At 43.3% G+C, this 24741-nt stretch overlaps 1 protein-coding gene across 2 annotated transcripts in view; it reads right to left on the reverse strand.

Annotated features, from left to right (window-relative positions):
- LOC126354982 (UDP-glucosyltransferase 2-like) overlaps positions 1 to 24741 on the reverse strand; it is a 142412-nt gene that overhangs the window by 83701 nt on the left and 33970 nt on the right. For both annotated transcript variants that reach the window (XM_050005067.1, XM_050005068.1), the window contains exon 3: positions 3575 to 3765. In XM_050005067.1, the coding sequence (XP_049861024.1) occupies positions 3575 to 3765 (191 nt within the window). The remainder of the gene's footprint in view (positions 1 to 3574; positions 3766 to 24741) is intronic.

The following is a 24741-nucleotide window of genomic DNA, read 5'->3' on the forward strand; positions in this document are numbered from 1 at the left end:
CCAAGAGCAAATATGGCCTAATTAGGTTCTTTTAAGGAGTTCCAAAATGTGTTTTTTAGTTTAAGTTCTCATCAGTATAAACACCTAAAAATTTTAAAGTTTCCATCCTATTTATTACGTTATGCTTATCATTGGTGTAGTACCGCTTCATGTGCAGAATTGAATATGTTGTGGTCTTTTTTTTTAATTGAGAGTCAGGTCATTCGCAGAAATGAGTCAATGACACTTTAAGAGATTGGTTTACCATTTCTTCTGTTGCTGTATGTATGCTTCGACTGGTTGCAATACTGGTGCCATCCATAAAAAGAACTAATTTTGCTTGTTTTATGTTAGACAGAAGATCATTTACATATCTGAGGAACAATGACAGACCTACATTGAGCCTTGGGGAAACCCATATGTGATTCCCCCTCCCCCCCTCCCCCCAGTGAGAGGAATCTCTCCTGATTACATTGGTTAAATTGCTAAATACCACTTTCTGCATTCTTTTGGTTAGATGTGACATAACCCATGGTTGGCTATACCATCAGTTCCGTAACACCCTAATTTATCTTGTAGGATATTGTGGTTCAACAAGAGAAACGCCTTAGATAGGGAAAGAAAATGCCAGCTGGTGCTATTTTGTTAATTAACGCTTGCAAAATTTGGTGAATTCTGCATAACGCTTGTACTCAGAGGCGAAATCACTTTGTAACAGCTTCATCTGGTAACGCAAAACGTTTTATGAGGACGAGTATCAACCCAAATGAAAAATTTGGAAAATCTGTGGTAAGGTCTTATGGGGCCAAACTCATCCTACGCGCCCGGCCAATGACACCAAACGCTCATTTCATGGGACCAAACTGCAGAGGTCATCGGTCCCTAAGCTTACGCAGTACTTAATCTAACTTAAACTAACAGCACACACACGCATGCCCGAGGGGGACTCGAACCTCCGACAGGGAGAGCCGCACGGCCCGTGACAAGGCGCCCTCGACCACGCGGCTACCCCGCGCTGCAACCCCAATGATACCTATCTTTTTGGATGCTCCATACTTCTTAAGAAAGGTTGTCTATTTGTGGCAAGTTAAAACTGCATTCGAGTTCGGCAACAAATAGTCATGGCAGCGTATAATCCGCTAAGCGTAGCAGAAAAACAATGGCTCAAATGGCCCTGACCACTATGGGATTTAACTTCTGAGGTCATCAGTCCCCTGGAACTTAGAACTACTTAAACCCAACTAACCTAAGGTCATCACACACATACATGCCCGAGGCAGTATTCGAACCCGCGACCGTAGCGGTCGCGCGGTTCCAGACTGTAGCGCCCAGAACCGCTCGGCCACCCCGGCCGGCGCTAAGAGTAGCAAACGTTTCAAAACTGGAACACATTTCATCGTCTTCTCGCATGACATAAGCAAAAGCGATCTATGGAAAGGCCTCCTGCACCAAAGCTTAAAAGAAACCTGAAAGTAACGCCCACGAAAGATACCTGGAGAAGTCTGAAACCATTTTGTCATATAAACATCGTACTCTACACTAGAAAGTTATGTTTCACAACAGACTGATATGAACTATACATACTACAAAGCCGGAAAAAAATTCAACACCTACACGGAGTGGCACCGGGATGTAATATGTGCATGTTGATGGTCTCCATTTCCAGTGACAATCATTGGCGATCAAATGGCGCTCAGGAAGCCCTACTGTGCGCCTCTGTTTTTGACTCTGCAGGCAGTAACTGATGAGTTTAGAAGTGAACAATGTTTACAACAATCGTTCTAGTGTACAACCATGCCCTGCTATGTTACCTTTGAAGCCATTTGAAGGGTGTCACGCTGCGGACCCGTGTAGTTGCATGGATGTATCGAGGGACTGGTGCAATGGACACGGTGTATCGGTGTTGCATCCCTACTTTCGGCAATGGTCCGTTGAGCATTCCCACTGCCGTATGCCAGGTTCCGGACGTCCGCATAGGGCAGACGCAAGTCAAATTTGACGCACTGTGTGAGCCCCGATGGCCGACCGAGCATCATCCACGAAAGACATCCGGGCGCATGTTGCACTTTTTGTCTCACCAAGCTGAACTGGGGTCTGTTTGCAGCAAGACTCATGTGCGCCTCTCGTCAGACTATCACTGGCACCACATACCACCACGGCTATTCTGTTGTGAGAGAGTCGTCTGCATAGTGGAATGGCGCGCTGTTGTCATCCATGAGTAGGCGTATCCAAGTGATCGACTTATACGTCCACGGCATAAATCTGAAGTGCGGCCTATTTCGGAGTGCATTCGCCCACCACACACTGCTACCACCCAAGGCTTTATGGCATAGGGGACCATCAGGTACAACTCGCTGTCAGATTTGGTGTTTCTGTAGGGTAAACTAACCAGTACTCACTACATTACACATGGTGTTATCCGCATGCTACTGCCATTTTTCGACAGGAAGGTGATGTGCTTTTTAAGCAGGACAGCACTATACGGCTGCTCTGACATTTTGTGCTGTTCGTCACGTACAACTGTCCTAGTGAGCAAGACCGCCAGAACTCTCGCCAATTGATCACTTATGAACACGATGAAGCGATAACTTACTCGTTCTACAGATCGTGCGAGAATCTTTGACTAATTGCGACAAAAGACACAAGACGCCCGGGACAGTCTATCGCCGGAAGCCATTCGGCACTACTTATATTCTCATACAGCAGTCAGCTCAGCATAAAGCACTGGGGAAAACCATTTTTAATAGTGGCTGAAACGTCGGAAAATTGTATATATGACAATACGGTCAACAGCCCAGAAGAATTTTGTTTACAATACCTATATGGTCACTTGCATGCAAGAAACCAAGCCTGCGTTGCCTACAGGGGAGGGGGGGGGGGGGAATAATGTATGTACTGATGCTACTGTTTGGACATCATTTAGTAAGACAGGTGTGTTTTATTTGGTCTTAATTTGTTATCGTATTGTCCTACAATAATGGTCTACCTTTCACTTCTCTTGTTGATAAAATTACCTTGTCCTTGAGGGCGTTACTTTTTTTAGCGGTAGTTGATAAATGTGCTTTTTTAACTGCGACAACGATGCTTCCCGATAATCAGCAGCAAAACTAACTGGAAAGCATCGACTTCAGTTTCCTACCAGACAAAAAACTAATACTTCAAACACAAAATAATTCAGTTGTTGAACATGAATATGAATAGTATTCCACTTGCCCATCACAGCACAGTAACATACTTCGCTAATAACCTGTTCCAAGTAGTGGAAGCGTGTTAGATGTAATTATGCTCTGCTACTGTCGACTACGAGTATAACAGATAAATTAATTGAGTATTGTTAAGATTAAAATGAGAACAACTACAATGTATTCGCGAGAGGTCTTTGATTTTTGTGTTTGAGATCAATGTTTCACATATCTTGCACAATGGCATTCCTGATCACAAAAATTAATATAGGATATTTGCCTGGAAAGTAGGTGCTACATAAATATTAAGTATCTGAACTCTTATTACTACAGTCCTTTAGCATCAAGAGTATGACAGTGATAAAATATATTAACAATGTGAGTAAATAGTAATAAGAGAATTACAGACTTACCGTAAAAGTTGTTTTATTTCTGGAAAATTGAAATGGGCCTCGCAAGCGAATTCGTAATAAGGAAGCAACACTTCAGGCAGTTTCTCTGTGGGTGTTTTCGTGATTTCAATTACGAGATCTTTAAAGTCTTCGTCCTCCGCTTGCGGATATGTAAATGACATATCGATCTGTGTGAGATTTTGCGGTGGGTCCTGCAGAATAAATGTACGGTATGGATTATTTGAAACACGGAGTGGTTGAAGAGTAAGTGTTATCACAGTAAACGTAACGAGTGAAAGCAGTGATATAAATAAAAAATAAAAAACAACAACAACGCAGAACTGCCCATGAGTTTTTGAATTAGCTTGTCTGCTTGCTGCGTTCACAAGAACTGTGTACGCTGCCCACCATGTACGAAGCAGCAATGAGGAATCAGAGAGCAATGATGGTCCACAAACATATCTAAAAATGAACTTTACATAGAGACAAATTATTCATTAAAACAATGAAATCAAATATGTCGAAATAGAAAACAATGTTGTTGTTGTGTGCGTACTGTAAGACCTTCGGTACACACACCATCAGATTATTTGACTTGTCGCTCTAACGAAGTAGGCGAGTGTCAGCAATATGTCTCGTGGTCTTATCATGGCACGTTCATCTTCTGCCGTTAGGTCAGATGATAGAAATGCCACTTGCACACTTAGAGTAGCAGATTGATGGTGACCAACTTTAACCAGAACTTTATTAATTTTCACACACATTTATTAAAATAATAAAAATCATAGAAATTACTTAACTTGATTCTGGATGCTGTTTACAATTGACAATCTGAAGTTCCTTTGGTCTTGGTACGTTAATCTTATTCTCACATATCTCTAATACTTGACAAAGTGTCTATTCATTTATCTTCATGGCTATGTACAGGAATATGATAATCTTATTAGGCGCAGGAGAATAGGTTCTACGTTAGCAGCAATCTCATTGGCTGCGTTACATATTAATACGCGGATCGGCGGAAGCAGAATTTGGTCCGTCTCTAAGACAGCGCCATCTGGTAGTGCAGAGAGGGACGAGCGCTGCGCCTGCGCTGTTGTGCTTAGAGGGGCGCGCTCTAGTGGGAAATTTGTGTACGCGCTGACTACGCGGACCTATGTACACAACAGTTTTCCAACGTAAGTTCATAAGAGGACCAAAATATTACAGTCAAACCCAAATTAAAAATATATTTGTTCCAATTATAAGTACAATACGTCGTGTCTGCAGTTGCAGGAGGTGCATTCGAGGTAGATCTTTTGTACTAAAAACTGAGAGGCAATTGTGTGGGTAAAATTAAGACACTGTTATTTACAGATAGCCAAGCTGGCAAAGGCAAATACGAAACTTTTCTGTTCTATTTACAGTTATTCGTCTATTTGAATACTGTCCTTGGTACATTGACTAGTCGCTCCTAATAACTGACGATCGTGGCACAAGCGTCGATAGTAGTGTCCCAAGGTTCGTCGTGTCTTCTGGCGGATTTCTGAGCGCATTGGTTTATAAAAAGGCGCACCAGGATACAATTTGCTTCGGTGAGAAAGTGGTCATTAGCGGCGGCGGCTGTCTGCACGCGTAGTGCGCCACCCGTCCACCTTTCTGGAAGTGACGGAGCTTCCCGGGTGGATAGAACGCCCGCTGGCGGCCAATTTGGAGCTACGCAGCGTACTGTGTAGTCAGCGTAAACGCTACCGATCACTCACAATAGTCAAACAAAACGTTACATTTTTCAATAAAAAAAATTGTACATATTGTTCTACTCTTCACATAGAAAATATGAACGTCTTTGGAGTGTCCCAGAAACGTTGAGACAAACTTCAAGGTTTTGTAGAGGGCCGTCGAAGGTATAAGCGCCGGCGTCCACTTCAGAAACGTCATCCATCGTCGCTAACTTTCGTTTCAGTGTACTTTATTTTTCTGAAATGGCGGTAACAATTAGACATGTGTGGCGAAACTGAGTCAGCGTCTGGGAGAAGAGGTGGTGCAGTCAAACAGTCAAATGGGTTCCTGTCTTCGATTTCTTCCTCAAAACACCTCTACAGGCAATCGAATTTTGTTGCAACATTACCAGGACACCCTGTGTACCGCAAATAAAAAAATATTTTATATTTTTATGTGAAGAGTAGAACAATACGTACGATTTTGAGGTAAGCAGATGTGGATTCCGCCAACTGCACACGACACTGCCAGACCGCCACTCCAAAGTCATCCGTTTATACACTACGTGATCAAAAATATTTGGACGGCCCCAAAAACATAGGTTTTTCATATTAAGTCCATAGTGCTGTCACCTGGTGCCAGGTACTCTGTATCAGCGACCTCAATAGCCATTAGACATAGTGAGAGAGCAGAATGGGGGGCTCCGCGGAACTCACGGACTTCGATCGTGGCAGGTGATGGGTGTCACTTGTGTCATATGTTTGTACGCGAGATTTCCACATTTCTAAACATCCCTAGATCCACTGTTGTTTCCGATGTGATAGTGGAAACGTGAAGGGACACGTACAGCATAAAAGTGTACAAGCCGACCTCGTCTGTTGACTGACAGAGACCGCCGACAGTTGAAGAGGGTCACAATGTGTGATAGGGAGACATCAATCCATCACACAGGAAGTCGAAACGGTGTCAGGATCTACTGCAAGTACTATGACAGTTAGGCGGGAGGTGAGAAAACTGTGATTGAACGGTCGAGCAGCTGCTCGTAACCCACACATCACGCCGGTAACTGCCAAATGACGCCTCGCTTGATGAAGGAGAGTTAAGATTGGAAAAACGTTGTGTGGAGTGACGAATTACGGTACACTTTGCGGCGACGCGATGGCAGCGTGTGGGTATGGCGAATTCCAGGAGAAAGTTATCTGCCGGCCTGTGTAGTGCTAACAGTAAAATCCGGAGGCTGTGGTGTTATGGAGTGATCGTGTTTTTCATGGAGAGGGCACGCACTCCTTGTTGTTTTGCGTGGCACTGTCACAGCACAGGCCTACATTGATGTTATAAGCACCTTCTTGCTTCCCACTGTTGAAGAGCAATTCGGGAATGGCGATTGCATCTTTCAACACGATCGAGCACCTGTTCATTATGCACGGCCTGTGGCGGAGTGATTACACTACATTAACATCCTTGTAATGGACTGGCCTACGAAGAGTCCAGACCTGAATCCTATAGAACACCTTTGGGATGTTTTGGAAAGCCGATTTCGTGCCAGGCCTCACCAACTGACATCAATAGCTCCCCTCAGTGCAGCACTCCGTGGAGAATGGGCTGCCATTCCCCAAGAAACCTTCCAACACCTGATTGTAAGTGTGCTTGCGAGAGTGGAAACTGTCGTCAAGGCTATACTGAATTCCAGCATTACCGATGGAGGACGTCAAGAACTTGTAAGTCATTTTGAGCCAGGTTCCGGATACTTATGATTGCATAGTGTACTATCTTCAGGCCGGCTGTCTGTGCACTGTTCGCTCATTCCAGAATATTCGTCACTCACCAAAAGACCAACTGGTGGTGCTACATTTGCAGATAGAGGTTGCCATTAATGGCCACCCCAACTGTGAATCTAATAGTATTTTTCTGCAACTCCTGGAAGTCGACGCACGCCGAGATATGGTCAGAAGACACGACGAACGTCGAAAGGCTACCATCAGCGCCTGCGCCACACTCATCAGCTACTACAGGGTGTATCAAAAATGACCGGTATATTTGAAACGCCAATACAAACTAAACGAGCAGCGATAGAAATACATCGTTTGTTGCAATATGCTTGGGACAACAGTACATTTTCAGGCAGACAAACTTTCGAAATTACAGTAGTTACAAATGTCAACAACAGATGGCGCTGCGGCCTGCGAAACTCTATAGTACGATATTTTCCACATATCCACCATGCGTAGCAATAATATGGCGTAGTCTCTGAATGAAATTACCCGAAACCTTTGACAACGTGTCTGGCGGAATGGCTTCACATGCAGATGAGATGTACTGCTTCAGCTGTTCGATTGTTTCTGGATTCTGGCGGTACACCTGGTCTTTCAAGTGTCCCCACAGAAAGAAGTCACAAGGGTTCATGTCTGGCGAATAGAGAGGCCAATCCACGCCGCCTCCTGTATGTTTCGGATAGCCCAAAGCAATCACACGATCATCGAAATATTCATTCAGGAAACTAAAGACGTCGGCCGTGCGATGTGGTCGAGCACCATCTTGCATAAACCACGAGGTGTTCGCAGTGTCGTCTAAGTCAGTTTGTACCGCCACAAATTCACGAAGAATGTCCAGATAGCGTGATGCAGTAATCGTTTCGGATCTGAAAAATGGGCCTATGACTCCTTTGGAAGAAATGGCGGCCCAGACCAGTACTTTTTGAGGATGCAGGGACGATGGGACTGCAACATGGGGCTTTTCGGTTCCCCATATGCGCCAGTTCTGTTTATTGACGAAGCCGTCCAGGTAAAAATAAGCTTCGTCAGTAAACCAAATGCTGCCCACATGCATATCGCCGTCATCAATCCTGTGCACTATATCGTTAGCGAATGTCTCTCGTGCAGCAATGGTAGCGGCGCTGAGGGGTTGCCGCGTTTGAATTTTGTATGGATAGAGGTGTAAACTCTGGCGCATGAGACGATACGTGGACGTTGGCGTCATTTGGATCGCAGCTGCAACACGGCGAACGGACACCCGAGGCCGCTGTTGGATCACCTGCTGCACTAGCTGCGGGTTGCCCTCTGTGGTTGCCGTACGCGGTCGCCCTACCTTTCCAGCACGTTCATCCGTCACGTTCCCAGTCCGTTGAAATTTTTCAAACAGATCCTTTATTGTATCGCTTTTCGGTCCTTTGGTTACATTAAACCTCCGTTGAAAACTTCGTCTTGTTGCAACAACACTGTGTTCTAGGCGGTGGAATTCCAACACCAGAAAAATCCTCTGTTCTAAGGAATAAACCATGTTGTCCACAGCACACTTGCACGTTGTGAAAAGCACACGCTTACAGCAGAAAGACGACGTACAGAATGGCGCACCCACAGACTGCGTTGTCTTCTATATCTTTCACATCACTTGCAGCGCCATCTCTTGTTGAAAATTGTAACTACTGTAATTTCGAAAGTTTGGCCGCCTGAAAACGTACTGTTGTCCCAAGCATATTGCAACAAACGGTGTATTTCTATCGCTGCTCGTTTAGTTTTTATTGCCGTTTCAAATATACCGGTCATTTTTGAAACACCCTGTAGAAGCTAATAGTCAGTGAACTGAACACGCTGTTAGTCAGATGAACAACTGCAAATGCAGCAGAGAAAGTTAAGTACATCAGTTATTCGCTTTTGCCAGCATGGTTGCATGTAATTGCTGTAAATAAAAGAGTGTGAATTTTAGTCTTGTAGCTTATTTTTTTAGTAGTAGAAAGGACTACCTCGTATCTATCTCCTATAATCGCAGACATTACGACATAATCTTTTACGTCTTTTACATAGGAGATACTGGGATATGGTCAAAACAAAGCAGCAGGAGGGCCAACATTGTGCCTAGCAAGGAATTAACAGACAAACTGATCTGATAACTTTGCAGTGTCACGCATTTTTCGGAAAACCAGGCAGCGCGGCGCAAAGAAGTTTTCAATTGGGCAACGACGAGAAGATCCTTGGCAGTACAGTCATATAGACTTTTCTGGTTCCTTCAGGAACACATGATGGCTAATCTTAGTCAACGCTTTCAGTATATATCCTTTTGCAATTCCCGTAAATCCTACAAGCAGCAATGGCACTGTCAGAGCACTCACTTACTCTTTCTGTCTCGAAGGATTATCTCAAGTCATCGTTTCAGACAATGGTCCTCAATCTATTGTCACTGGAAACGGGATTTAGTGTGTTAGAATGACTTCGTTCTCTCCTCAGTCGAATGGCGAATCCGAGCGCTTTGTACACACTTGAAGGCTGAGATGTCGTGCTCCACAGACACGAGACAGTGTTCTATTATTATTCCTCAGTACTTATCGTACTATGTCTATGGGAGAAAATATGATCACACTTTAATGCATTTAAAACATTCTCAGAAAGCAACTTCAGAGGCAAATTTCACAATGGAGTTTCACAAAACAATGCAAGTCTTCTATCGAATGTACAACAAGCCACGCAACCGGAAGTCAGGACACGTCATTCAAACTACCGACTGAGAAAACTATAAAGTTTAGGACAAATCAGGCACATTTAGACGGTGCCAAAATCAATTTAGATTTCTTGAATACATTGAACCTGCCGTAGATTTTCATTTTTCAGAGGAGCTGCTGGAAAGCCAGTCCACTGCTTATACACAACCATTGCCAATAGCACAGGTCCTGACGTGTGAATCACCTAAACATACAACACCAATGGAGGTTGTGCCAGCATCACCTAAACTGCCGCATCAACAGCTGACTCAGCAGCCAATGGAGCATCCGTCTCCATTGTCAGTGACATCTTTCATAGATATCGAGTGATCATCACCATCAACCTCATCCTCATCAGCGCGAATGCAGCAGTCTCCTGTGGCTGTGGATGGGCGTCCTATTTCTGGTTTTTCGGCAGATATATCCGGAAATTCGCAAGGCTAATTTCGGGGCGCGGGTTGGACGGTACACATCTGCCATACTCACTTGTCCAACCTCATCACTTCCGCAGTAGCACTGGCCTTTCCTACCTCGTCGACCCCTTCCACAGTACACGTCGACTGTCGAAAGGGGCGGGCGGCAAGAATGCGGGATCAGCAATGTTTATGTCGACTGACACGACACTGGCATGGCGCCACTCCTAAGACAGCCGAGTATGTTGTTGTTGTGGTCTTCAGTCCTGTGACTGGTTTGATGCAGCTCTCCATGCTACTCTATCCTGTGCAAGCTTCTTCATCTCCCAGTACTTGCTGCAACCTACATCCTTCTGAATCTGCTTAGTGTATTCATCTCTTGGTCTCCCTCTACGATTTTTACACTCCACGCTGCCCTCCAATGCTAAATTTGTGATCCCTTGATGCCTCAAAACATGTCCTACCAACCGATCCCTTCTTCTAGTCAAGTTGTGCCACAAACTTCTCTTCTCCCCAATCCTATTCAATACCTCTTCATTAGTTACGTGATCTATCCACCTTATCTTCAACATTCTTCTGTAGCACCACATTCCGAAAGCTTCTATTCTCTTCCTGTCCAAACTAGTTATCATCCATGTTTCACTTCCATACATGGCTACACTCCAAACAAATACTTTCAGAAACGACTTCCTGATACATAAATCTATATTCGATGTTAATAAATTTCTCTTCTTTAGAAACGCTTTAATTTCCATTGCCAGTCAACATTTTATATCCTCTCTACTTCTACCATCATCAGTTAGTTTACTTCCTAAATAGCAAAACTCCTTTACTACTTTAAGTGTCTCATTTCCTAATCTAATTCCCTCAGCATCATCCAATTTAATTTGACTGCATTCCATTATCCTCGTTTTGCTTTTGTTGATGTTCATCTTATATCCTCCTTTCAAGACACTGTCCATTCCGTTCAACTGCTCTTCCAAGTCCTTTGCTGTCTCTGACAGAATTACAATGTCATCGGCGAACCTCAAAGTTTTTATTTCTTCTCCATGGATTTTAATACCTACTCCGAATTTTTCTTTTGTTTCCTTTACTGCTTGCTCGATATACAGATTGAATAACATCGGGGAGAGACTATAACCCTGTCTCACTCCTTTCCCAACCACTGCTTCCCTTTCATGCCCCTCGACTCTTATGACTGCCATCTGGTTTCTGTACAAATTATAAATAGCCTTTCGCTCCATGTATTTTACCCCTGCCACCTTCAGAATTTGAAAGAGAGTATTCCAGTCAACATTGTCAAAAGCCTTCTCTAAGTCTACAAATGCTAGAAACGTAGGTTTGCCTTTTCTTAATCTTTCTTCTAAGATAAGTCGTAAGGTTAGTATTGCCTCAAGTGTTCCAACATTTCTGCGGAATCCAAACTGATCTTCCGCAAGGTCCGCTTCTACCAGTTTTTCCATTCGTCTGTAAAGAATTCGTGTTAGTATTTTGCAGCTGTGACTTATTAAACTGATAGTTCGGTAATTTTCACATCTATCAACACCTGCTTTCTTTGGGATTGGAATTATTATATTCTTCTTGAAGTCTGAGGGTATTTCGCCTGTCTCATAAATCTTGCTCACCAGATGGTAGAGTTTTGTCATGACCTGCTCTCCCAAAGGCCGTCAGTAGTTCTAATGGAATGTTGTCTACTCTCGGGGCCTTGTTTCGACTCAGGTCTTTCAGTGCTCTGTCAAACTCTTGCCGCAGTATTGTATCTCCCATTTCATCTTCATCTGCATCCTCTTCCATTTCCAGTACATCGCCCTTGTATAAACCTTCTATATACTCCTTCCACCTTTCCGCCTTCCCTTCTTTGCTTAGAACTGGGTTTCCATCTGAGCTCTTGATATTCATACAAGTGGCTCTCTTTTCTCCAAAGGTCTCTTTAATTTTCCTGTAGGCAATATCTATCTTACCCCTAGTGAGATAAGCCTCTACATCCTTACATTTGTCCTCTAGCCACCCCTGCTTAGCCATTTTGCACGTCCTGTCGATCTCATTTTTGAGACATTTGTATTCCTTTTTGCCTGCTTCATTTACTGCATTTTTATATTTTCTCCTTTCATCAATTAAATTCAATGTTTCTTCTGTTACCCACTGCTTTCTATTAGCCCTCGTCTTTTTACCTACTTTATCTTCTGCTGCCTTCACAACTTCAACCCTCAGAGCTACCCATTCTTCTTCTATTGTTCTATTGTATCCTTTCCTCCATTCCTGTCAATTGTTCCCTTATGCTCTGCCTGAAACTCTGTACAACCTCTGGTTCTTTCAGTTTATACAGGTCCCATCTCCTTAAATTAGCACCTTTTTGCAGTTTCTTCAGTTTTAATCTACAGTTCATAACCAATAGATTGTGGTCAGAGTCCACATCTGCCCCTGGAAATGTCTTACAATTTAAAACCTGATTCCTAAATCTCTGTCTTACCATTATATAATCTATCTGATACCTTTTAGTATCTCCAGGATTCTTCCATGTATACAACCTTCTTTTATGATTCTTGAACCAAGTATTAGCTATGATTAAGTTATGCTCTGTACAAAATTCTACCAGACTGCTTCCTCTTTCATTTCTTCCCCCCAATCCATATTCACCTACTATGTTTCCTTCTCTCCCTTTTCCTACTGACGAATTCCAGTCACCCATGACTATTAAATTTTCGTCTCCCTTCACTACCTGAATAATTTCTTTCATCTCATCATAGATTTCCTCAATTTCTTCATCATATGCAGAGCTAGTTGGCACATAAACTTGTACTGCTGTAGTAGGCGTGGGCTTTGTGTCTATCTTGGCCACAATAATGCGTTCACTATGCTGTTTGTAGTAGCTTACCCGCACTCCTATTTTTTTATAGATTATTAAACCTACTCCTGCATTACCCCTATTTGATTTTGTATTTAGAACCCTGTATTCACCTGACCAAAAGTCTTGTTCCTCCTGCCACCGAACTTCACTAATTCCCACTATATCTAACTTTAACCTATCCATTTCCCTTTTCAAATTTTCTAACCTACCTGCCCGATTAAGGGATCTGACATCCCACGCTCCGATCCATAGAACGCCAGTATTCTTTCTCCTGATAACGACGTCCTCTTGGGTAGTCCCCGCCCGGAGATCCGAATGGGGGCCTATTTTACCTCCGGAATATTTTACCCAAGAGGACGACATCATCATTTAATCATACAGTAAAGCTGCATGCCCTCGGGAAAGATTACGGCTGTAGTTTCCCCTTGCTTTCAGCCGTTCGCAGTACCAGCACAGCAAGGCCGTTTTGGTTAATGTTACAAGGCCAGATCAGTCAATCATCCAGACTGTTGCCCCTGCAACTACTGAAAAGGCTGCTGCCCCTCTTCAGGAACCACACGTTTATCTGACCTCTCAACAGATACTCCTCCGTTGTGGTTGCACCAACGGTACGGCCATCTGTATCGCTGAGGCACGCAAACCTCCCCACCAGCGGCAAGGTCCATGGTTCATGGGGGGAGGACAGCCGAGTATATTAACTCCAAGCTCCGCACTCTCTGGAATCTCCTCACTCACCTCAAACCCGACTGGTGACGCTACGTATGCAGGTACTAGCCGCCGCTAAAGACCACATCCACTACTGAGATCATTGTATTTACTATGCCCCCGGTACGCAGAGATCAAATCAGAAGACGCAAAGAACCTTGGAAGACTGCCACAATCTTCGATTACTAGATGCAACGCCGCCTGACCGCTACGGTCGCAGGTTCGAATCCCTCCTCGGGCATTGATGTGTGTGATGTCCTTAGGTTAGTTAGGTTTAAGTAGTTCTAAGTTCTAGGGGACTGATGACGACAGATGTTAAGTCCCATAGAGCTCAGAGTCATTTGAACTAGATGCAACTATTCAGTGAACCAAGGACAGTATTCAGTCAGTTGTAAAAGCAATAGAGGAAGTTAAGTACATCAGCTATTTGCCTTTGATAGCTTAGCTACGCGTAAATAAAAGTGTGTGGATTTTACCGACGCAGCTATACGTGTTTGTAGTAAGGAGGTGTACCTCGTACCCACCTCCCACTGCTAGACACACCAGCATATTTAGACTATCAGACGTGAACAGCAAACGACACGAGAGAAGAGATGGCAGAGGCAGAGAAAGTATGGGGTCCTTTCCAGATACGTTTGACGGAGGACGCCGAAAAATTTCAAAGATGGGCAGCTCGTTTTGTATTATCGAGAAATAGGGTAGAGAGTGTCATGGATATGACAAGCGAGTTGTGATGGCAATCATTAAAAAAAGGCGTTTTTCGTTGCGGCGAGACATTTTCACGAGATTTTAATTTCCAACATTCTCATTCGAATGCAAAAGTTTTGTACTGGCGCAAACGACACAGAAATAAATGATCATCATAACAAAATAAGACAAATCAGAAATCGTAAGGAAAGACAAGCGTCAATTTTTTCCACTCGCTGTTAGAGTGGGACAGTAGAGAATTAGTCTGGAGGTGCTTTGAAGAACTCTGTGCCAGGCACTTTAGTGTTAATTTGAGGGTAGTCATGCAGATGTAAATGTAAAAAATAAAGAAAGAGGAAAAACAGAAAACAAAATATGCAGTCTTACCTTATATCGGGTATATATTGGAAAATATTAGCTACATATATAGTAAAAGAAGAGTAAAATCTGGGTTTCGGTCTGAAAATATAGTTCAGTCCAGTAAAAGGCATAAATCTAACCATATGGCAGAGAAAGACAGATGAATGGATCTCATGAAAGAGCTAGAATATTTTCCTGTTGTACTAAGGAACCAAATTCTATTTTGAATGAACAACTCGAAATGAAAAACAAAAAATACATTGCAAATTTTCGTTATATTTTGCTACGAATTTGGTACTAGTCAAGAGGGCCACTTGGTTTGATAGAGAATCCGCGTTATTTACAGGTTAGAGATGTTTTACGCTAGCGGTTGCTCATGATTCTTTGCTGTAATTGACATTCACGTATCTGCCTCTGTATGACTACATGTTATTCATAGCGATTATGTTTTTGACATTGTCTTATAATGTAGGCTTATGTTGCTAACACAAATCTGGAAATACTGATTACATTTTTATTACAGTATTCAAACATCCTTTTCATCTGTAATTTTCCTACTCACGTGTCTTGTGTACAGCACCTGCTGGCTAGTGGTGTTTAACTGAAACCGGTAGGACAATAAAGAATAAAATAAACAACAACTTAAAGTGTTATTTCTACAATATCACAGCAGCTGAGGGTGCTGCTTTGCGATAACTCAGTATGGACTCTAATATTGCTCTCTTACCCGCGGACAAGGGCGATGCTGCGGTTGTGTTTGAAAAGCGGGGTTACATACACAAATGAAGTGTTTACTATCTGATCCATCGTAAAGCAGACTCTCTGCTAACACAACAGACAGAGTCCGGAGAGCGAATAAAAACCTCCTGAAGAAAATTTCCTCGTCGCAAGAGACTATCAAGGATCTTAAGTCTTATTGTGCTGCCCTTCCGCCCCCCCCCCCCTCCCCCTTAGATTATATGGACTTACGAACATCCACAAGAGAGGGGTTCCGCTTAGGACAGTTGTCAGCTCTACCCAACGCCACTTCAGTCTCCCTATCTGCTCGACAAAGTCATTGACCCTCATTCTTCTCCATATCTCTTCGTTCCTGGTTCTGTCTCTCAAGCTCACTCCAGGCGCTGGTCTCTCTATTGCCCTTCTACAGACCGGGAGCCGATGTGCTTCGCTTGTTGTCTCACTGTTTCGAGCCCATGTGTTGTTACAGGCAGGACATATATGTTATAAACCTTTTATTTTACATTTATAGGATAGTCGGTTTACGGAAAATGTAATAAAGCTTCCCAAATGCTATCCAGTTGAGGCTAACTCTCCGAGTAATCTCTGCTGGATGGTTGTCTTTCCTAAGTTGGATTTACTATACCCAAAGCATGATTTTCGGTGGAGACCATGATACTGACAGGGCTCATGACTCTGGTCTTTTGAAGGTTAAGACCTATAACTTCGGAAGTTTCTTTGAATTCTCGGATCATTGTTTTCACTTTGTTTGTAATGCTACAAAACCAACAGGGTTGAGACGTCTTCAACCTATGTTGATTCTTTCTGTCCCCATGATAGATACCTGAACATATCCTCAAGTGCGAAGGTGAATAATTTAAGTAAGATTGTGTCTCCTTGTGGGATGGCTCTTCTCACGGGAACGTTTCCAGTGATCCAGTCTTCTTTTATTTCCGTATGTAGAGTGAAATTCTCGTCAATGTAGCGGTTTGAGTTTTTATGTCTGTAGTCGACGCGGGTTCCATTTATCACCCTCAACACTGTCCAGGTTTGGATCGTGCCGAACGCCTTCTGGTAGTCTATGAAGGCCATGTGAAGTAGGGTGTTATACTACGCACATTTCTCTATGAGTGTGCAGGCTAGTAGAATATGGTCAGTTGTACTGAAATCTTTTCCGAATTCCTCCTGTTCGTAGATCAAAGACTAATACACCTTTAATTTTCTACTTTCGTATTGTCTGCGTTTTTGAGAAAGAGAATAACTTCTGCAGTTTTCCATGATTCTTCAGTTTTCACTTCATTGAAATATTTATTTCATAGAAGTGTTCAGGTATCACACGTACAATTTTAAGCAACTCGCTCTTAACCTGATCTTCTCCTGATGCCTTACAAATTCTTGAGTTGCTTTATATCTGTTTGCATTTCGTTTTTATTGGTAGTTTCCAGTTCTTCCGATTCCCTCATTCATAACAGATCTTCATCATTCATCTTGTGGACTTTGATTGTCACTGATTGACTGTATGACTACATCTTCCGATAAAAATCCTTGATAGTTTCCATCGTTTTGTCTATTTCACTAGTAGCTTCTCCTTGATCATTCCGAATTTTGTGGATGATCAGTCTGCTTTTTGATTGACTAGAATGAATGACTCTCATGTTCACAATGTTTATTATTCATTTTAACAAAAATAAATAAATTAGTGCTCTTGCTGAACTAGAGGCAAATAATGGTGAATGAGCACCAAATTATCTGTATTGAGAGATAATAAGCGACTTCGTTCATCCTCGTAAACAAGGCCAGCTTCAGACAAAAGTCTTTGACTATATACGAACATTAAGTTCTATAAATTTTGTCGGTGGCGCATTAGCTGCGATCGATTCAAATTGTCTTCAAATAATAGTCAATTTCGCTTACAGTCGCCTTTCTTTTTTAATCGTCAAGCTGGCTATTATTATTTTCATTTTCCACTTCATTTCCAAAGCGTGTCGTGAGCTTTGTTAGTCACAGCTATCTAGTGGCGTCACCGCGTAAGGCACTTTTATTGCGAATTTCCGGCAGTGCATGCCATCCAGCTCAGGCCAACACACCGAGTAATCTCTGCTGTTTGGTTGTCTTTCCCAAGCTGGATTTCATGTCCCCGATAAATATACCCATGTACTACGATCACATCATAATTTTCGATGGAGGTCATCAGGCGTCAAGCGCCGGCTTGTTGATGATAAATTTGTGCAACGTCGGGCCGGTATGGGCGCAAGAGTTGCCGAAACAGCGTGTTCAGCGGGACTGCGGGTAACTCTTGCTGCTTGTCGCCGTCAAAACCAACACGCTGGAGCTAACCTAATGTGTATCAGTATGTGACTTGAAGAGACGCATTCCCGAAACGTACGCACACTGCCGATGATAAATAAGGGGCAGTCTTTAATGTCACAGCGCTCTTGGACGACGCTGCTATGCTACACAGGTGGCCACATACAGCTTCCGACGGGGGACCACAGATCCAGCCACGGCTCGAACCTCTGATTTCGAAAGGGACTCGGAGCCAGCCAGCAGCGGGTCTGACCAGCCATTCCAGCAGCACGGTCGACTCCTGCCCGGAAACAGGAGGGTCGCATCCCGGCTGCCGCAGCGGACATCCACCCATCACGGCCTTCCGCTGTCGCGGGGAGCGGATCGGCGTGGCGCGAGTACCGCTCGTCACCGGAGGCCGGCGCACGGCCGTCATCGAATAGTTCGTTGCTGGGGTTGCGTGCCGCGCAGTGCCTGTCCCGGCTCAGCCGCGGGCAATGGGGCTGCGCCCTCAGCAAACCTGATCAACCAAACCGCCGATTGAGATGAATTCGACTCGAGCGGAATTCGACGTGAGCGGAATTCTAGGTGAGCAGCACGACGGCCACGTGTACCGCCTGAGCCACAGGAAAATGAAATGTTTACAGATTGCCGCAGCGTCTCTCTGCAGCCGTGAGCTGCACTGTGCCCTGCCCCACAGCCTCCACTACAGCACCCCGTACCTATGGTGACTTCAGTTGTTTCAGTCTCGTCTCTTCCATTTCTTTTAGCAGACATTGAAGGAGAACCGCCACTGGTCGAAGATTCTTCGCAAAATTCTAACAGGATCTCCTGTCGAGCACTTTGAGGTTCAACAACTCCAAAGAGTCCGTCTTGAATATTGAGTCTAGAAAGGTTACAGTCAAATAATTTTGATCTTCATTTAAGGAGCTGAAACTATTTTCTAATTCAGCTTTCAACAAGTCTCTCAAATCTAGTAAGTTAGGGGTTCTTTGCGATGTCTTACCTTGTCTAAATACTTCAGTAATGCCGTAACGTGTGGTATTACTTTGGATACGCAGGAGACACCAGAAATTATTTTTATAACTTCTTTAAGGGGCTTCAAAAGCTAAATGCAGTGTTTCAACAAGCATCACTGAAGACACATCAAACCAGAAAGAGCATGATTATCAGCCACGTACAGTGACACTATAACCCGTTTTTGATCCAACAGGTCCTCTGCCACTTAAAAGGTGGAGCTACCACTTCACCTATAGCTTAAAGTGTGAGTACTTCTAGTATCAATATTTTAACAGTAAATTGCCGAAGCATTGGCAATCGCTCTCCAGGAAAGCTGTCGTGCTCGGAGTATACTCGGAACAGAGAGATGACACAAAACTGAAGTAAAAAGCTCCAAAATATTTGACGAGGCATGGAACGAACACATATCAAAAAAAGTTTTGCAACCTCGGTTCCGAGAGCCCCGGAAACTGTACAAGAAAATGGCATAGAGATCAACATAAACATCATTTACGCCCTTCTTATTGCTCATGAAACCCACACATTCCATTTTGTACCACAATACAGCGAGACCTTTAGAAGTGGTGGCCCACATTTCTGTGCACACCGGTACCTCTAATATCCAGTAGCACGTCCTCTTGCGTTGATGCATGCCTGTATTCGTTGTGGCTTACTATCTGTTGGCCCAGATTGTCCCATTCCTCAACGGCGATTCGGCGTAGATCCCTCAGAGTGGTTGTTGGGTCGTATCATCCATTAACTTCCCTCATTAATCTATCCCAGGCATATTCGATAAGGTTCGGATCTGGAAAACATGCTGGCCTCTTAATCGAGCGATGTCCTTATCCTGACGGAAATCATACACAAGACGTGCACGATGGGTGCGCGAATTGTCCTTCATGAAGACGAATGCCTCGCCAATACGCTGCTCATATGGTTGCACTATCGGTCGGAGGACGGCATTCACGTATCGTACAGCAGTTACGGCGCCTTCCATGACAATCGTGTCTGACCGCGAAGTTATTTTGGACTGAAATAAGAAGCCACTTTACTCATCGGATGTTTGTACCGGCCACCCGATTCCACCGTAACATTTGTAGAAAGATTCAAAGGAAATCTACGCTCAGGAGCGCGAAAAACGCCGATCATGCAATATCAGTCTGTTGCGACGTTAACCTATCGAGTATAGGCTGGGATGTCCATAATTTCATTGAAGATGATACGGACAGAGAGTCTCGTGAAGCAATTCTGAACACGTTTTCCGAAAATTGAATTGAGCAGCCGGCCGGAGTGGCCATGCGGTTCTACGCGTTACAGTCTGGAACCGAGCGACCACTATGGTCGTGGGTTCGAATCCTGCCTCGGGCATGGATGTGTGTGATGTCCTTAGGTTAGTGAGGTTTAATTAGTTCTAAGTTCTAGGCGAATGATGACCTCAGAAGTTAAGTCGCATAGTGCTCCGAGCCATTTGAACTATTTGAATTGAGCATCTATGACGACAACCCACAGTGCAAATATTTGAGATCTTGTAGTTAGAAACGCATCTGACCATATCGACAGTGTCATTATATAGAGAAGGACAACCCACAGTGCAAATATATGTGACCTTGTAGTTACAAACAGATTTGATCTTACCGACAGCGTCGTTATCTAGAGAAGGAATAATCATCATGTTATCATACCGACATTGGTTGCTAACGATAATAAATCCATCAAGAGGGCTAGGAGGATTTTTATACTGGAAAGCGCGGATAAGCAGTTGTCAGCATACTACTTATACAATGCAGGGACATGATTTAGTTCCAGTATGAAGGATGTAGTGGAATTATGGGAAAAATTAAACTGATTGTAAATCGCGCTGTGGAGAAATGCGCTAATTAGCGAAAACATTATGACCACCTTCTTAACAGCTTGTCTGTCAGTCTTTGGAACGAAATACATCACTAATTCTGCGTGTCAGGGATAGTACAGGTCGTTGTCAAGTTTGTGGAGGTATGTGGCATTAGATGTCTGAGCATAGGTCATGTAATTCGGGCCACTGATTCGGGTACGCGGTGATTGCATCCGATAGCGACCCAGATGGGTTCCATAGAATTTAGTTCAGGTGAATTTGATCGTCGAGACATCAACGTGAGTTCATTATAATGCTCCTGAAACCACTATAACAGGGTTCTGGCTCTGAGACAAGGAAAATTATACTGCTTAAAGATGACGTCGCTGTCGGGGAAGAGATCAAGTACGAAAGGATGCACGTGGCTCGCAGCTGTCAGCGCTTCTTCGATTACCAGCACAGGGCCCATGCAAGCGCAGGAGAATGTCTCCCATAGCATAATACTGCTCCCACCAGACTGCATCGTGGCGCGATGCACCTTGATGGCGGCCTTTGTGAAGACGGCCGTCGACCTAGTCCAGCAAAAACATGATTTACCCGAACAGACGACACGTCGACGCTCGAATCCCGATGGTCCCGTGCCCACTGAAATCGTAACAGACGATGTCGTTGGGTTAACATGTGTACACGTAGGGATGGTCTGCCGCGGAGCTCCATGTTCAACAACTTCCGATGAATGATGTGCTCTTTCAGCAGGGCTGCCACCTATCCCACTTTACAGAGCAGACGAGCCTCCGAGCGCCAGGCTCTGTGGAGAGTCAAGGATGTCCAATGATTTAGCACCTAGTTGTAGTTTTCCTATCCTTCTACGACGTTCCGTGGATGTTCGCGACAATAACACGCAGACATTCGACTTGCTTCGCCGTTTTCGAGATACTCGTTCAAAGGCTCGGCGTAATAATAACGCAATTCTACTAAAAAAATGCCAAAGGTATTGAAAGATCTTGAATCCGAATACGGCTTCACTTTTCGGGAATTGGGTCTAGTTATGAACATATTAATGTTTTTTGATTTTAACTAAGTATTCCCCTAGATTCTGATTTTCCGTCAGTATCGTTGGTCTTTATTTTCTTCTAACTTTTTATATTCTTTAATATTTCACAATTAACCAGTCTATTAAAATCTTTATAATTTATTATTTTATCTGTCTCAGGATAATATGAATTCTTCAAGAAGAGAATGCATAAACAACCCCAATGTGTGCTGTTATATTTGCGATGAATACTGCCTATAGAAACAAAAACGAAACATCACAGACTTTGTAACGAAGGCATATCTTGCATGTTTTGGGATACGACTTGGAGACCAATACAGACTATGGACTCCCCACAGTGTTCGTACAAATTGTGTAGAGTGTCTTCGACAGTGGAAAAATGGACAAAAGGAATATTTTAATTTCGGCGTACCAATGGTCTGGCGAGAGTCAAAAAACCGTCACCATGATTGTTACTTTTGTGTTGTAGATGCCAAAGGTTTCCATCGCTTCAAAAAACGTAAATGAGAGTATCCAAATTTAGAATCAGCCCGGAGACCTGTGACCCACAGTGAAGAAGTCCATGCATCAGATTTTACTAAACTACCTGAGCTTGTAATGTCAGAACCTGAAGAAACAAAAGCTGCATCAACAGTGGAAGTGAATATGAAGGAGAAATTTCTGTAGTTACAGTGTTCAGTCAAGAGAAACTAAATGATCTGGTACGAGATCTTAATTTGTCAAAGAATGGATAAGAACCTCTAGCATCCAGGCTAAAGAAAAACAATTGTCTTGGTCCAGCAAAATTTCAGTATACCGTACAAAAGAAGCAGGTCTTTTGCAGTACTCAGCCAAGACGAACAATTTGTATACTGTAATAAGATTCCCATTCTACTCATTCAGATGGCGTTACAGGAATATCAACCAAAAGACTGGCGGCTTTTTATAGGCAGCACCACCAGAAGCCTGAAATGTGTCTTGCTTCACAACGGTATCATCTGTGCATCGATTCCCATTGGCCTTCAGCAAAACTGAAAGAGGAATATGAAACTATCAAAATTACATTGCAGAAATTAAATTATTCTGTCTTGAACATCAGTGGTCTATTTATTGTGATCTAAAGATGGTAAACGTAATGCTTGGACAGCAGTGTGAGTACACGAAGTTGTCTTGTTTTATATGCTTATGGGACAGCAGAGCCAAACAAGAGCAAAGTGACACGGCCTTTAAGGGAAAGTCTTACTGTAGGTCCAGCCAACATCATTCAGGAGCCATTCGTTAAAAGAGAGAAAATAATTCTCCCCCCATTGCATATAAAGCTAGGACTTATGAACCAATTTTTAGGGTCCTACATAAAAAAGGAAATTGCTCAAATACACATGTAGATTTTTTCGTGCACTGAGAATTGAAAAACTGAGAGCAGGTATATTTGATCGGCCGCAGATTCGCAAGCTCATGTATGATTCCAACGCGAAAAATTTCATGAATAATTCAGAACTGTCGGTATGGCGTAGTTATACCTTAGTTGTGAAAAACTTTTTCGATGATTATAAGACAGACAGTTACAAAGAAATTGTGCAGAACATGTTTACAGCCTCTAGAAAGTTGGGTGTTAATGTGAGTATAGTAGTGATTTCCTCCACAGCCACTTATCAAGATTTCCAGATAACTTAGGCGATTACAGCGAGGAGCAAGGCCACGTAGAGGTTCCACTAAGAAATTAAGATAACGTAAGACAGGTATTAGGGAACGTGGAATTGTCGACTACTGTTGGTGCCTTCATTCATCAATAAATGTTAAACTCACACAAAACGGGAGCTAAATCAGCAAAACTGAGGCCATAATCGTGTTCAGCAACACAAAAATGATCCTAAAAGCAACTAAAAATCGTTGGCAAGAAAAACAGTGTCTAGCAGTGTAATCTGCCCTTTGTCAAAGTCACATGTCTCAATGGATTTCCTCATTTGCAGCCCATGCCTTCGCTAAGGTGATTCCCCGTCCGTGCCGCTCCGCGTACATGCCTTTGTTACCGCGTTACGCGCGCTCAACGCCACCAGACGGAATCCAACGTCGCGGTGGGCAGTGGCCATAAAGTTTTGGCTTACCAGTGTATCAGGATGGAAAAGACTCACCGCGGTTTACTAACAAAATTCAGAAAATTATGAAGAAACTAAAGATTGTTACTGTGTCGGGTTGAAAAAGAACGTAGAAACGTCGCTAAGTAAAAGTTAGCAGAAATTCGGGCATCTAGAAAAACGTCAGTGCGTGAAACATACAACTTCCACCGTCATATATTAGCGAAAGATCTTGTAGAGAATCCTAGAAAATTCTGGTCCTAGGTAAAGTCGCTAACCGAATCGAAGGCTCCTACGCAGACACTCGTAGATCAGTCTGGTGGGACAATAGAAAATAGCGAAAGAAAAGCTAACGTTTTAAATCTCGCGTTTAAAAAATCATTCATGCAGAAGGATCATACAAAGATACCGTCGTTATACAGTCCACAGACGCCTGTAAGTATAACATAGAAATAGGCATCTCTGGTGTTGAGAAGCAACTAAAAAATTTGAAAACAAATAAGTCTGGATGGAATCAATTCGGTTTTACAGAGACTACTCTTAGTCATTAGCCCCTTACTTAGCTTGCATTTATCGTGAATCACTCGGCTAGCGCAACGTCCCAAGAGACTGCAAAAATGCGCAGGTAACGCCCGTATGTAGTAAGGGCAAAAGAACGGACCCGCAAAATTACAGATCAATATCTTTAACGTCAATCCGCTGCAGAATCATTGAGCGCGTTCCTTGTTCGAATATAATAGATTTCCTTTAGACAGAAAGGTTTCTGTTAACAAATCAGCACGGATTTAGAAAGCGTAGCTCATGCGAAATTCAGCTTGTCCTTTTCTCACATGATATCCTACCAACCATGGATGAAGGGCAACAGGGAAATTCCATAGTCCTAGATTTCCGGAAAGTGTTTGACATGGTGCCCCACTACAGACTGTTAACAGATGAGATTCGCATATATGTATATGGCTCCAATACATCTTAAGGAAAAACTATAATGTTGTCCTCGATGTCGAGTTTTCATCAGAGAAAAGGCTAACTTCTGGGGTACCCAAGGGAAATGAGATAGGACTGCTCTTG

This window comes from Schistocerca gregaria, chromosome 3 (assembly GCF_023897955.1).
Source record: "Schistocerca gregaria isolate iqSchGreg1 chromosome 3, iqSchGreg1.2, whole genome shotgun sequence".
NCBI classification, from domain to species: Eukaryota; Metazoa; Arthropoda; class Insecta; order Orthoptera; family Acrididae; genus Schistocerca; species Schistocerca gregaria.